At 35.8% G+C, this 14,070-nt stretch overlaps 2 protein-coding genes across 3 annotated transcripts; both read right to left on the bottom strand.

Annotated features, from left to right (window-relative positions):
- Positions 1–1,682: 1,682 nt before the first annotated feature.
- LOC125186716 (2-oxoglutarate and iron-dependent oxygenase domain-containing protein CP2-like) lies at positions 1,683–5,751 on the bottom strand. Its single transcript, XM_048083145.2, has 9 exons — positions 5,213–5,751; positions 4,393–4,440; positions 3,863–4,039; positions 3,624–3,774; positions 3,445–3,531; positions 3,041–3,165; positions 2,756–2,874; positions 2,524–2,635; positions 1,683–1,974 (listed from the first exon to the last, which is right to left on the bottom strand). Exons 1-9 carry the CDS (start codon positions 5,540–5,542, stop codon positions 1,939–1,941), a joined length of 1,185 nt encoding a protein of 394 aa, XP_047939102.1. The 5' UTR covers positions 5,543–5,751; the 3' UTR covers positions 1,683–1,938.
- A 3,650-nt stretch (positions 5,752–9,401) lies between these two features.
- On the bottom strand, positions 9,402–13,871 carry LOC125191000 (2-oxoglutarate and iron-dependent oxygenase domain-containing protein CP2-like). 2 transcript variants are annotated; one of them, XM_048088450.2, is made up of 12 exons: positions 13,335–13,871; positions 13,092–13,139; positions 12,501–12,677; positions 12,263–12,413; positions 12,084–12,170; positions 11,798–11,922; positions 11,515–11,633; positions 11,256–11,367; positions 10,643–10,684; positions 10,396–10,444; positions 10,113–10,216; positions 9,402–10,042 (listed from the first exon to the last, which is right to left on the bottom strand). In XM_048088450.2, the coding sequence occupies exons 1-9, from the start codon at positions 13,662–13,664 to the stop codon at positions 10,649–10,651; spliced, it is 1,185 nt and encodes a 394-aa protein (XP_047944407.1). In that variant the 5' UTR covers positions 13,665–13,871; the 3' UTR covers positions 9,402–10,042; positions 10,113–10,216; positions 10,396–10,444; positions 10,643–10,648. The 2 variants fall into 2 exon arrangements, with proteins under 2 accessions (XP_047944407.1, XP_047944406.1); XM_048088449.2 differs by having other exon boundaries at positions 10,566–10,684; positions 13,335–13,849.
- Positions 13,872–14,070: the final 199 nt, after the last annotated feature.

Here is a 14,070-nt window from a genome sequence, read left to right as displayed (position 1 = left end):
GAACTTTCCATGCCACCTCCGAGTGTGCTAATTGCCAGCTTCTTTGATTTATATATTTATTAAGTTTGTATTTTTTTCCTTATAGTATATTAAAGCCAAATTATACTCAACATCTATATATCATTGTCATGGTCACGTTAATTGACGAAGATATATGTTATGGGTTGGTCAGGTCAGGTCATGATCATAGTCAAGCTCTATGTGAAATAGGGTTTAAGTAAAGAAAATATTATATGTCTCAATCGGGTTGCGTCAGTGACAGTGTGCTAACTAATTTATAGTAATAACTAATAACTTTCAATTCAATGTATTAAAATTATCAATACAAAGACATAATTATATCAATATAACATGTAAATTTTTAAATATCAACACAAGAAGATTGATAAATTTATGTCCTTGTGTTGATATTTTTAACATATAAAACTAATATTAGTTATTAGTAATTACTATAAATTAGTTAGTATTTGATCACACGCATGTTTCAACATATATAATAGCTGTGGGAATCGTCAAATTTGTTGAACTCGAATTTTAATTATTATTATTTGCAGCCCCTTGAATTTCCAAAAAATATCATTTATAACAATTAAACGATAAACAGGTAGTATAAAATATAAATCAGCATATAAATAAAAATTACTTAAATTAATCTTCGACTGATTAACCAACTATATATATCACTGATGCAAAATGGGTCACGAATCACATATAATTCTTCAAAATCCTGTTGAGAAACAAAGAAGCAGTTCTTTAAAAGTCTGATTAAATAAAAGCTGTTGCAGAAGTGGGATGCAAAGAGATAGCACCTATATTTAATTACAACTCTAATCTCTATCTTCTTCCACTAACTTTGTAATAATTGGGCATTTAATATGAATTTTTCTGTAGATGAGTTGAAAATAGAACATTCAAGATGGGATTTGTGAGGTTGTCGTGGATGAATTTTGACAACGAGTGACAGTGATAAGTGAATAAAAATATTTAAAATGTGAATTGATATTTGATAAAAGAGACAATAATCAGCGACGTTATCTTTCTGCGCATTTATAACAAACTCCTAAAGCTACACTCCCTATAGACCCCCCTGAAATGGGCCCATTATTGGGCTGGATTTTCAATGGAATGGGCCCAAATGGTTTAAATTCACGTGATAATGGTTCAATTCGTGCGCTTAAGTCGCTATCGTGTCACGTGATATCAAAACACATCCAGTTCAACTCAAGCTGTAAAGGATGTGTTGTCATTTAGTCCTTACAAATATTAGTTTGAGTGTGAAAGGGCTTAAAAAATTAAAATAATGTTGAAAAAGTATTTGTACGAAAAAACATTATAGAGAAAATATAGGCTAGGATTGGGCTTAACACATTCTAGTATTTGGGCTTCACAACATTATTGTACTACTTAAATACTCTCTTTTGTCTCGACTTTAGGGACAACATAAGTTTTTAATACAAAAATTGGAAAATTAAAATAGTTATGGAGTAAACTTGAGTATGAAGCAGTTTTAAATCCTTAGACAACTATCTCACCAACCTTTGGGTATGGAGCAACTCTAAATCTTCACCCGTTATTCCATCCTTCAAGGTACCTACCTACAAATCAGGATATAATCATTGGAATACCATTGGTCTAATAACCAAATTAATGTGTTGTTTACGTTCTTTCAAATAAAGCACAAATAAAGAAAATCGAAACAATTGGATACAAAACAAGGCTGGCTGGTTTTTAACCGCATGAGTCAACTGCAGCGCATGTTTATAGGACCAATACAGAATTCTTGCACCTAACTAATTCCATTTACATATGTGCTTGGATTGCAAATGAAACAGACAACAAAATGATCATTGTTAGATGCTGCTGATTGTGAATATTTGCTATGAGTTGGCTTCTAATGTAATACACAGCTTCAACAACAAAATATACAACCACCTCAGCTCAGGTAGCAGTTTGCCCCTCCCTCCTCAGTAAATCCTGCAAAACAAAAACATTACAGCTTGTCATTTTTTTATCATGATAATGTTAACTATGGCAATCTCTATTTGATTTTTGAACCTGTGATCTCTTTCCCAAAAACAACTATACCCCATCTTTCTAATAGTAACTGATAATTTCAGCACATATAACCCTCTGAAAGGATGTGTTTGCAGTGTGTGTGTGCACGCAAAATGTGTGCAGTGTGTGTGCAGTGTGTGAAGGTATCTTATTTTAAAATTATTTGGAATTGGAGGTTCCAAGTATTTATGATACCAAACACTAATTTGGAATTGAAGGCTCCAATTCCAATTCCACACCCTCAATTTAGTATCTAGATTCTGATGACACTATTTGCTCTATAATTTGCAAAAAACTGAAACAGCAACAGTCACCGGGTAGCATTTGGATCAATTTTCACTGGTTTGTTTTAAAAGCTTCAGACATTAAATAAATTGTTGGTATTGAAGAGGAAACCAGGATGGTGTTGTCCTTGCCAGATAGTAATAAGAAAAGCAGTGTATCCCAAGCTACGGATTTTAGAATTACCATTTTAATAGCAGCAACTGACTGCCGTTGTCTTTCTTTCTTCTCGCGTTGGCACTCTGCACACCAGTTGGAAAAATCTTTTTGATATTTTTTTGATTCTCTGAATACAGAACTGTATAGCAAGATCAAACAGTTGTGTTAATAAGGTGAAGGAAAGATCTACACTTAACTCACCAGGATATCTTTAGAAGTCAAAGGCACAATAGACAGAGAAAGAGAATAGTAGTCGAACCTTCTACACCACAACAATAGGTTTATCCTATTTCCAGATGTAGTGGCTCTAGCACCATGCCTATGACGACCACGATGAAGAACGGCTTGTCCTGGCACGTGCGAGTAGTCAAATATCTCCTACAAAACAGACAAGACAAAGCCCTACTGATGAAGCCTATGTTCAGTTATAAAAATCAATCCTGACATAAATTTAAATTAATACCATCAAACGAAATGAAGGTTTCAGTGTTTAAAAAGGAGTATTTTTCGCCAAAAAGAAAGAAACACTGCTCAAACTACTTACCTCAGGCTGTGTTTCTGTATTTACATGTTTATCACATCGTACTCCACGAAAAAAGAGTTCTCCCCCAGAAAATTGTTTACCCACGCAGACATTCAAGGAGACTTCCGAGTCATCCACATGGAAACCTACAAGTTTTCATATTGAAAGAGAACTTTTACAATCAAATACTATACAACTTAAACCGGCTGAAGAGAGTGCATTGCGGTTGCACTGGAAAGAAGTACACAGATCAGAACAGGGCATAGGTAATTAAACAATAGCTTCGTACTTCAAAAAGACAGTCATTTGTATCGATTTAGTATAAAATAATACCCACTGGCAAGAAAATAATAATTAAATTGGGAAATGATTGAACAAACCATAAAAGTGTAAAATGAAGAACAAACTAGGACACAGTCACTAACCCAGGTCAACATCTCTATCAATCCCATATTCAAGGACAAAACCATGATGGCTATCAAGGTTTGATCCCCCAACCTCAGGAAAGAAAACTGAAACAGATTTTTACAGGAGCTAATTAGTATCAAACCGAGCACCAACAACGTTAGATGTATTCAAACTTGTCACCAAAAAGCTAAGTCACCTTTTGATATAGGGCGAATAAAATCTTCCATGAGCTTTTCAAGCATGTTTTTCATGCCAAAATCATCAAGAACAGCACCGTACTTATTCATTGTACTGGGTCTCATGATTCTGAACTTCGTCTCGTGCACCCATTTCTCAAAATTTTCCACCTAAGCAATTGAAACATTGTAAGAGAATATAAACTAGTTGGAAGAATAATATTAAGATGCTGAACGATAATTGAAAATAAGGGAATACCTCGGCCAGCAACATTTCACAGAACCGTGGCTGCAACATTTCAAACGTGAAGATTCCGGGAGAGGGCTCCGACATTATGTTTCTAAAAGCCTGTTCAGTGTTTTCATTGATAGCCTTGAGGAATGAAGGCACGAAAAAGTTTGTCGGATGCATATTATAAAGGTCAAGGTGGAGACGCTGAAAAGAGAAGATGGTGTGGTTATTTGTTAGAATAACAAGATATTTCCTAGGACAGGAGTTCAAAATGCAAAGAAATGATGATATATAGGGGTGGGTTAAAATACAAACAGTTTTTATTGCAGAACTAAAAACAATGAACATTTTATGCACCTGTAATGAACATTTTATGCACATGAACACTACAAGTGCATACAAGTGCAAACATGTGCATACAATGTTTATTACAAGTGCATAAAATTTCATGGTTAGTAGTTTAGCAATAAGAATTGGTTACCAACTGATTACGATCCTATATAAATATGTGTGTGTGGTAAGGATCCAATGAGAATTAGATTTTAAGAGAAGTATACCTGATAGTTGGATATAATCTTCTGTCTGTACTCCCGATGCTTCTGAAGCTGTTAAAATGAAGAAGTCAAAAGGTCAATGTCATTGTTGAGCGATGATGTATATGAAAGGCAGACTATAGTCACTATATTCTAGAATACATTGTTCCATATATAAATAGGCACATAACAAATTGAATTGAATCGAATATGACAGTGTTCAATCTTGTCCACTTCTGTCAATACATAGTGTCAAGTTTTTGTATAATCTTGGTTTACATATATTTAATCATACTCGAATAGCTAGATCTTTCAAACATAACATCCTTATTTTTCTAACTAAATCGTTCTAAGTTTGTTTATTCTAAAACAGAATTAAAAATCAGTAGAAGAAAAAAAAAAGCAAAACAAACATAGCAGAGCAATAGTAGTAACCTGTTTGCTTATCTAATTTATTGAGACAGAGAAGCTTTAAGCAACCAATAGTCGAGTTTCATGTAGCTCGCTTGTTATCATTGTTTGCTTGTTTAAATCATATAGGTTCTTATTGTAAGCAATCATGCAATTTTAAGTCCGTGCAAAAATGCTCTGTCCAGATGCCCCAAGCAAACACTCATATAATGGAGATTTAGCAATAAATATATGGAAAAACCAAAGATTTGAAATTTTAGCAAAAATCCCTTTCATCAAAAACCAGATATCCATTATACACAGTAACAAGCTAAATTTTTCACTGAGAGGTCAGAACACCACGTGTCATGTTTCCTAATTAGACTCTAATGCATATACATTAACACTAACAACACTAACACTAAATAAATGAGAATGGCGTAGGAACAGTTACCCTAATTCGCTCGTTTTCGGGGTAGTAACGGAGAAGGATTTCGCGCATGTAATTCAACTTCACATCACGCGCCTGATGCAGCAAATTTGGCGGGAGATACCTCTCCAGCGAGCTGAAGATCAAGGGGCTGAATTCGAGGTCCAAATCCTCATAATTGTCTGGCCTGTGATCCGAATTGGGGTTCAGCCTCAGTCTGTGCGTCAAGTACGTCGGGGGCGGCGCGGCGCCATTTTTTAGCCCCGGGGCAAGGGCGCCGCCGTTGGCACGGCCAATTGCTTGCTCAGGCCTCCCGCCGGATGCCCCTGCTGTACGTGCACCGTCGAAAGACATCGAGGATCGATCAACAAATGTTTCCACCGGATTTTTGCGAAATGTGTGTGGATTGGAAGGATTGATATAGGAGCTTAAACAGGAATTTTCGGAGGAACGGAAAAGCTGAATCGCGGCGTTTAGGGCTGAGGTGAAAGTGCAGGTGGTGTGGTGAAGGGGATGATGATGAGTGCTAGGGTTTCAGGTTATGCAAAATTTAGGAATTAGGATTGTATAAAGATGAATTTGACCCAATATAACTTAATTGATTCGTATTTCTTCTTATAAATCAAATATGATAAATTTCATTATAAGCATAATTGTAAAATCGTGTTATATTTTCGAAAATTAATGTTCATGTCCATCAAAGTATTTCGGTAATCGCATTAGTTATCTTGCATAGAAATCGTTATACGAATATAATAGATTTCACTATAAGCATAATTGTAAAATCGTTTTAAGTATCTTTTAAATTAATGTTTATATCCTATAAAATATTTCGGCAAATCGCATTAGGTATCTTCAAAAATTCACATCTTCATATAAGCGTAGCTGTAAAATCGTGTTAAGCATCTTCGGAAATTTACTTTCATTTCTAACCAAATATTTCGGCAAGCCGCATAAGTATTTTCGATAATTAAGAAATCGTTATATGAATATGTTATATTTGAATATAAGCGTGACTGTAAAATTGTGTTAAGTATTTTTGAAAATTTATGTTCATGTTTGGCAAATTATTTCGGCAAATCGCATTAAGTATCTCAGAAAATTCACATTTCAATATAAGCGTAATTTTAAAATCGTGTTAAGGCGTCTCTGAAAAATTCACATTCATTTCCAACTGAAGATTTCGGCAAACAACAGTAAATATTTTCGAAAATACACATCTCACAATATATGTGTAACTATAAAATCGTGTTAAGTATCAACGAAAATCCTCGTTAATGTCTAATAAAATTTTTTTTGCAAATCGCATTAAGTGTTTTCGAGAATTCACGTTCATATCCAACAACAAATCCTTGCAAATCCATTAAAGTATCTTCGAGAATTTCACGTTCATTTCCAACACAAAATTCACCATCTGAATGAATGATTATTTGGTTTCACATGTAGCATTTCTTACTTGTTTACAATATAGTATATGTCACAATAATTATACTCTTAATTCTAAAAACGTCTCCAAAATATTCTAATTGTAATATTAGCTTAAACACATTTTTCAAATCACACGTTTCTTGTTACATAGCTCAACATCATATATTTTACTATATGTAAGAAATATCACATGTCAATTTCGTCGTGTCATAGCATTATATAAGATTCAAAACGTATAATCAGGATAATAAATAATAGAGTTGAATACAAGTATATTCATTTATCTAGCTCTAGACAATGTGTAGGCGATGCCAAAAGCTATAGATCTCATATCATTTTTGATCACGCCGATTACAATGAGAAAACAACTCTATATAAGCAATTCAAAGAACACTAATCATGATAACACTAGGAAATAGAGTATATTCTAAGAAAACAGATTCTAGACAAGATAGAAAATATATTAGATCTAAAACACATCATCCTCTATAATAGTCTCCAACTTGGAGATTGAGAACTCTCAAGGAACCAACCACATCTTCTTGATCTGCAGTCTGCACCATGCAACCACTTAGCATCACCTATGACCTGACCTTCTAGTTGTCCGCTTGCGCCGACATCGACCGGTCACTTACCGCTATGCTTTCAGTGCTCGCCCGCATGACCAAGCTACATTTGGCTTGCGCTCAATACCATGCCTCCCTTGCGCCTTGCCCTGTGTCCCCCGCTCGTCTTGCTCGTCCCCGCCCAATGCACCCATTCACCCTCAGCCACACCCGATGACGCCTACATCCGATGTTTGGTGTCAACAACCACGGCCATTGGTTGGTGCCATATGGGACCCATCGTCTATATTTCGTGACTTCTCCTACTCACATCAAAGACTGTATATTAGTCGTTGGAAAATAAACATAGATAATAAAGTATAAATAAAGATGAACGCAAGAATTATTTTTACTCAGTTCGATACAAATGTATTTTTGTCTGGGAAACGATACCAAGCCAAAAAAATCGCTATATAATTTTTGGTCCCACCATTTATAACGTGAGAGCAAAAAATACAGAGAACACTAACCATGGTCATAATATCATTGATATGTAGTACAAGTATTTATTAATGAAATCCACGAACTTCGGCAAACATCGAATCATAGAAGACTAGACCGTATTGTAATTATAAAAAAAAGCAAGAACTTCGGCCAATATAGAAACATAAAACTCATACAATCATAAAACTAAATCTCGTTAGTCGTTATAATTTTCATTGTCTATTCTCTTTAATACAAGTATATCTTAATTAATTACTCAATAAATACGAATTTTCTTGTTGCTGAAACTTGTCAATTAAAATATTACTTTTGGACCCGCGGTCTCTTTAATAAGATTGAATATAAGTCAACATTACCATGATTTTCAATGTTTTTTCTCCAAAGTTAATTAAGCTAATTAATGTTATTTTGTGTTTAATTTCCCTTATAAATATCATGAAAACATGCTAAATTGTTCTAGTTATATTTTTTGCTTATACTCCACAAAGACACAAACACTGGTGTGAAGTGGTAATATTATGCAAATGGAGTACTATTGTAGCACAATAGAAAAAAGAAACCAACCCAAAATAACCTAATAGTAATATTATCATAGGTAAAAAATGTGCGTTTCCTTTATGATAATTGAATCGTAGACCCATATCGCTACAAATCAAATTTAATTCACTTAATTTGTTCACAATAATAGTAGGTTTTTTTCTTTTTCTTTTGGTTCCTAACTAATAGTTTAAGTTGATGACAAAAGAATTCAAAAACTTTTTTAGATAGAACTCAATGAGTTTAAGTTGATGACAAAAACTGCAATTGAAGATGAGGATAAAACAAATGTTGAGAATAAAAAGATGAGTTATATATAACAGAATAAATCAATAATTGCGAATTAATTTATGATCTGGATTGAACATAAAAAGCAATATATAACAACCATCTTGATTCATTGCATCTCAATGCACCCTGCACCATACTGTGTTGTCGCACAACTTACTGTTTATATTTACGTCATAAATACAATTCTGAAGATAATAACTGAAATATTCCATTAATAAACTTAGACATAATACAAATCAGGAGATGATAACTGAAGTCTAGAGTCAATTAACTCTGACATCATAACTGAAGCATGGAGTCTTCCATCAATTAACTTTGATAGAGAAAGTCTTTCGTCAATCAACCATGCCAAATTCATAATGCAAGAATTTTGAGACCAAGCTTACACCTGGAGACTCGTGATATTAGATTTGTCAACAATACTCACAGTACCGTATCTATACATTTTTAAAACCAAAACGTTATTGTAAGACCTTAAAAATTAAAAATCGAATTTATGAAATACTATATCGAAGTTAAATTATGTACTAGTAATAGAATAGTGAAGTTTGGAAGGATTTCGAGAGGTATGGTATGGACTTGAAAATAAAATAAGAGAACCACTCCGGCCCACTGGTACTTATTTCATCTTGTGGATATGAATTAATGAATACAAGTAATTCTAAATGGAGTGCTTGGAGAGGCTCGAAAGTTATAGGGCTAAATTGGAAGAGTTATTTCATTTGCCGTCATGGTTATTATTTGGTTTTGCTCTTTCAAGAGTTGAGAGCCATATTGCAGAAGCCAGAAGGGCAAACAGTTTCAGTACTGAAAAAAATAGAGATTTTCAAGACTTGAACATTTCTTACTGACAAGGCCGTGCAGCATGGAAGTGAATGAGTGAGTGATCGTGAAGCCTAAAGGGAAACTGAGAACGCAAAAATCTGCATATTATTTCTCAAAAATTCACAAGGTGAAACATTTTATAACATTAAACAACACAGATGTCGAATAAACTTATAGATACAAGAGAAAACATGCAATCATTGTCTGTAGTAGCCGCTTTGGCTGGGAGGTGGATAGGGAGATTGACCATAGTATAGAGGGTGGGGCATCGACCCAGTTTGCTGCGGAGGTGCATTGTAGTATTCGCCTTGCCACCCACCACACGGGGGTTGCCTGTATTCAGCACTCGTACTTTGCTGGTGTTGGGGAGGAGGGTACGGATAATTTGAACTGGGAGGCTGATATGGAGCTGGCGGTGGTTGTGAGTATCCATAAGGCAGAGTCTGGCATAGGCAGGTGTTGTTGGGTGCAGAGGTGGCTGGTAGGTAGGGGTTTGAAGGTAAGACGTGTGGGGCATGCGTCCTTGATCCAACGGCTGTTGAGGGTGGTTGGACATTTGAGCTTGATGCTGTGACACAGGCAGGAAAGAACAGCTACTGCTTTTGCTGTCTAGGAAACTAAGACCAGCTAGTTTCTTCTGAACATAGTCAATCATTTCTTGGCACTGCATGTTTCTAGTCATCACGAAATCGCTGCATTGTTGCTTTACAAGGGTTATGACATCCTGTTTCCACAGCCAAACAGCATTACAGATGGTTTTAAAAATTTGTATAGAAATATAATGTCGGTGTTACCTGAAGGATCAACATAAAACTTCAGTCCTACGTTAATGCACTCCTTTTTTCTCAGTATTTAGCTATGGCAGCTTCGATCTGTTTATAGGTCTTCTCATGAGATGCTGAAAGATCAAAGATCGGATCATCAGCAGAGATAAAGTAGAGAATCCAAAGATATTGGCTGTTGTGTGAAGCCAATATTTAAAGGACAAATAGAAGTGAATGTGTGTTGGTGATGTGTGAAAAGCTCTCTGGTAAAAGGAAGACGAGGATGGCACCAATTGCATCCAGCAAGCAATACCTTTATGATCTTCAAGGTTAAAGATAGCAGCAAACTAATCATTTTGAGCCTGCGAAGATACGAAGGATCAAGTTAATAACATTCACTTTGAACCAACTTCGAAGGAAAAGCATGCCAACTAATACTACACTCAAAAGGGGACTTAATAACATAACAGATTATATATAGACCTGTTTATGCATCAATAATTGCTCTTGAGCTCCAAGGTTTTTCACGATTTCTTAACAGGTTTTTAACAATTTTTCACCTGAGCTCAGGTAGCAGTTTCCCCACCCCTCCTCAGCAAATCCTGCAAAACAAACACATTACAGCTTGTCATATTTGTGATACATGAAAGCACCTTGCAGTTTATCCACCTAAATGAAGTTCGGGAAAAAAACTGTGATCATTATAATAATATTTTACAATGGCAATGTCTCTCTGATTTTTGAACCTGTGATCTCTTTCTCAAAAACAACTATATCCCATCATTCTAATAACTGATAATTTCAGCAAATATAACCCTCTGAAAGGATGGTTAAAGTGAAAACCATGTCATACCATCAGACAACGTTATTAGGGTTCGTTGGGAACACGGAATTCGAATTGGAACTGAATTAGATATCAATTCCAAATCCTTGGTTAGGTAGAATGACATAATTGATATGGAATAGAAATTGAACAATTCTGCTCACACACCATGCAGTATGTGTGTGCGCGCGCGCATGTGCAGTGTGTGTGTGTGCGCAATGTGTGCAGTGCGTGTGCGCTATGGGTATGTGTTAAGGTATCTAATTTTATAATTCTTTGAAATACCAATTATCTACTTTTGATACGGAATTCAAATTGTGGAATTTGAAGCTCCAAATATTTTAGAATACCTTATCAATGGCAGCAACTAACTGGCGGTGTCTTTCTTTCTTCTCACGTTTGCACTCTGCACACCAGCTGGAAAAATCCTTTTGATATTTTCTGGATTCTCTGAATACAGAACTGTATAGCAAGATCAAACAGTTGTTAATAAGGTGAAGGAAAGATCTATATTTCTCATTATTAATAGTCAAGAAGTTCTTTTTTTTCTGCTTCAATCAGCAGGATAAAAGTATTACGGCTTTAGAAGTCAAAGAATAGTAGTCGAACCTTCTACACCACAACAATAAGTTTATCCTATTCCCAGATGTTGTGGCTCTAGCACCATGCCTATGACGACCACGATGAAGAACGGCACGTCCTGGCACTTGCGAGTAGTCATATATCTCCTACAAAACAGAAAAGACAAAGCCCTACCGATGAAGCCTATTTTCATTTATAACAATCAATCCTAACAAAAAATTTCATTAATACCATCAAACGAAATGAAGGTTTCAGTGTTTAAATATGAGAATTTCTGCAAATAAGAAGAAACTCTACTCAAAGTACTTACCTCAGGTTGTGTTTCCGTATTTACATGTTCATCACATCGTACTCCACGAAAAAAGAGTTCTCCCCCAGAAAATTGTTTACCCACGCAGACATTCAAGGACACTTCCGAGTCATCCACATGGAAACCTATGAGTTTTCATATTGAAAGATAACTTTTACATCAAATTATATACTACAACTTAAAACAGCTGAAGAGGTTGCCCTGGAAAGAAGTTCACAGAGAAATGATTGAACATACAAACCGTAAAAATGTAAAATCAAGAACAAACATGGACACAGTCACTAACCCTGGTCAACATCTCTATCAATCCCATATTCAAGAACAAAACCATGATGGCTATCAAGGATTGATCCCCCAACCTCAGGAAAGAAAACTGAAAAAGATTTTTACAGGAGCTAGTTAGTATCAGACCGAGTACCAACAATGTTAGATGTATACAAACTTGTCACCGAAAAGCGAAGTTACCTTTTGATATAGGGCAGATAAAATCTTCCATGAGCTTTTCAAGCATGTTTTTCATGCCAAAATCATCAAGAACAGCACCATACTTATTCATTGTACTGGGTCTCATGATTTCGAACTTCGTCTCATGCACCCATTTCTCAAAATTTTCCACCTAAGCAATTGAAACATTTTAAGCGAATATAACTAGTTGGAAGAATAATATTAATATGCTAAATGATAGTTGAAAATAAGGGAATACCTCGGCCAGCAACATTTCACAGAACCGCGGCTGCAGCATTTCAAACGTGAAGATTCCAGGAGAAGGCTCCGACATTATATTTCTAAAAGCCTGTTCAGTGTTTTCATTGATAGCCTTGAGGAATGAAGGCACGAAAAAGTTTGTTGGATGCATATCATATAGCTCAAGGTGGAGTCGCTGAAAAGAGAAAGATGGTGCAGTTATTTGTTAGAATAACAAGATTTTCCTGGGACAGGAGTTCAAATGCAAGGAAATGATAATATATAGGGGTGCGTTAAAATACAAACAATTCTTATTGCAGAACTACAAACAATGAACATTTTATGCACTTATAGTGAACATTTTATGCACTTGTAATGAACATTTTATGCACTTGTAATGAACATCTTATGCACATATAATGAACACTACAAGTGCAAACAAGTGCAAACAATGTTCATTACAAGTGCATACAATGTTCATTACAAGTGCATAAAATGTTCATGGTTAGTAGTTCTGCAATAAGAATTGGTTACCAAATGATTACGATCCTATATACATATGTGTGTGGGGTAAGGATCCAATGAGAATTAGAATTTCTGAGAAGTATACCTGATAATTGGATATAATCTTCTGTCTGTACTCCCGATGCTTCTGAAGCTGTTAAACCAAAGATTTGAAATTTTAGCAAAAATCCGTTTCATCAAAAACCATATACTCAGTAACAAGCTAAATTTTTCACTGAAAAGTCAGAAATGTATCCTAATTAGATTCCGCATACCGATACAAAACACACACATTAATACTAACACTAACACTAAATCAAATGAGAATGGCGTAGGAAAGAACAGTTACCCTAATTCGCTCGTTTTCGGGGTAGTACCCGAGAAGAATCTCGCGCATGTAATTCAACTTCACATCGCGCACCTGAGGCAGCAGATTTGGCGGGAGATACCTCTCCAGCGAGCTGAAGATCAAGGGGTTGAATTCGAGGTCCAATTCCTCGTAATTGTCGGGCCTGTGATCCGAATTGGGGTTCAGCCTCAGTTTGTGCGTCGAGTATGTCGGCGGCGGTGCGGCGCCATTTTTTAGCCCCGGGACAAGGGCGCCGCCGTTGGCACGGCCAATTGCTTGCTCGGGCCTCCCGCCGGATACCCCTGCTGTACGTGCACCGTCGAAAGACATCGAGGATCGATCAACAAATGTTTTCCACCGGATTTTTGCGAAATGTGTGTGGATTAGAAGGATTGATTCAGGAGCTAAACAGGTGTTTTCGGATGAACGAAAAAGCTGAATCACGGCGTTTAGTGCTGAGGTGAAAATGCAGGTGGTGTGGGGGTGAAGGGGATGACGATGAGAGCTAGGGTTTATATGCAACGGCTGCGGCTCAAGTTAATCGATTCGTATTCTTATATACATTTCAGTATAAGCGTAAATGTAAAATCGTGTTAAGTATCTTCGAATATTCGCGTTCATTTCCAATAAAATATTTCGGCAAATCGCATTAAATTTATTTGAAAATTCACATCAATATAAGCGCACTTGTAAAATCGTGTTAAGTATCTTCGTAACTGTAAAATCGTGTTAAGTA

Source organism: Salvia hispanica, chromosome 5 (assembly GCF_029641045.1).
Source record: "Salvia hispanica isolate PSC_SH4W2 chromosome 5, Shi_PSC_v1, whole genome shotgun sequence".
Classification (NCBI taxonomy): domain Eukaryota; kingdom Viridiplantae; phylum Streptophyta; class Magnoliopsida; order Lamiales; family Lamiaceae; genus Salvia; species Salvia hispanica.
This window is presented reverse-complemented; position numbering and strand designations above follow the sequence as displayed.

Bases quoted from the DNA above. Each gene is read 5' to 3' on its own strand.
- LOC125186716 (XM_048083145.2), bottom strand. From the start codon at position 5,542: ATGTCTTTCGACGGTGCACGTACAGCAGGGGCATCCGGCGGGAGGCCT. The intron at 4,040-4,392 runs GTATACTTCTCT...TTCTCTTTTCAG, and splicing joins AGATTATATCCAACTATCAG to CGTCTCCACCTTGACCTTTA. The intron at 2,636-2,755 runs GTTCGACTACTA...CTTGCTATACAG, and splicing joins CTATTGTTGTGGTGTAGAAG to TTCTGTATTCAGAGAATCAA.
- LOC125191000 (XM_048088450.2), bottom strand. From the start codon at position 13,664: ATGTCTTTCGACGGTGCACGTACAGCAGGGGTATCCGGCGGGAGGCCC. The intron at 13,140-13,334 runs GTAACTGTTCTT...TTGGTTTAACAG, and splicing joins CCGAAAACGAGCGAATTAGG to CTTCAGAAGCATCGGGAGTA. The intron at 12,171-12,262 runs GTAACTTCGCTT...AATCTTTTTCAG, and splicing joins TATCTGCCCTATATCAAAAG to TTTTCTTTCCTGAGGTTGGG.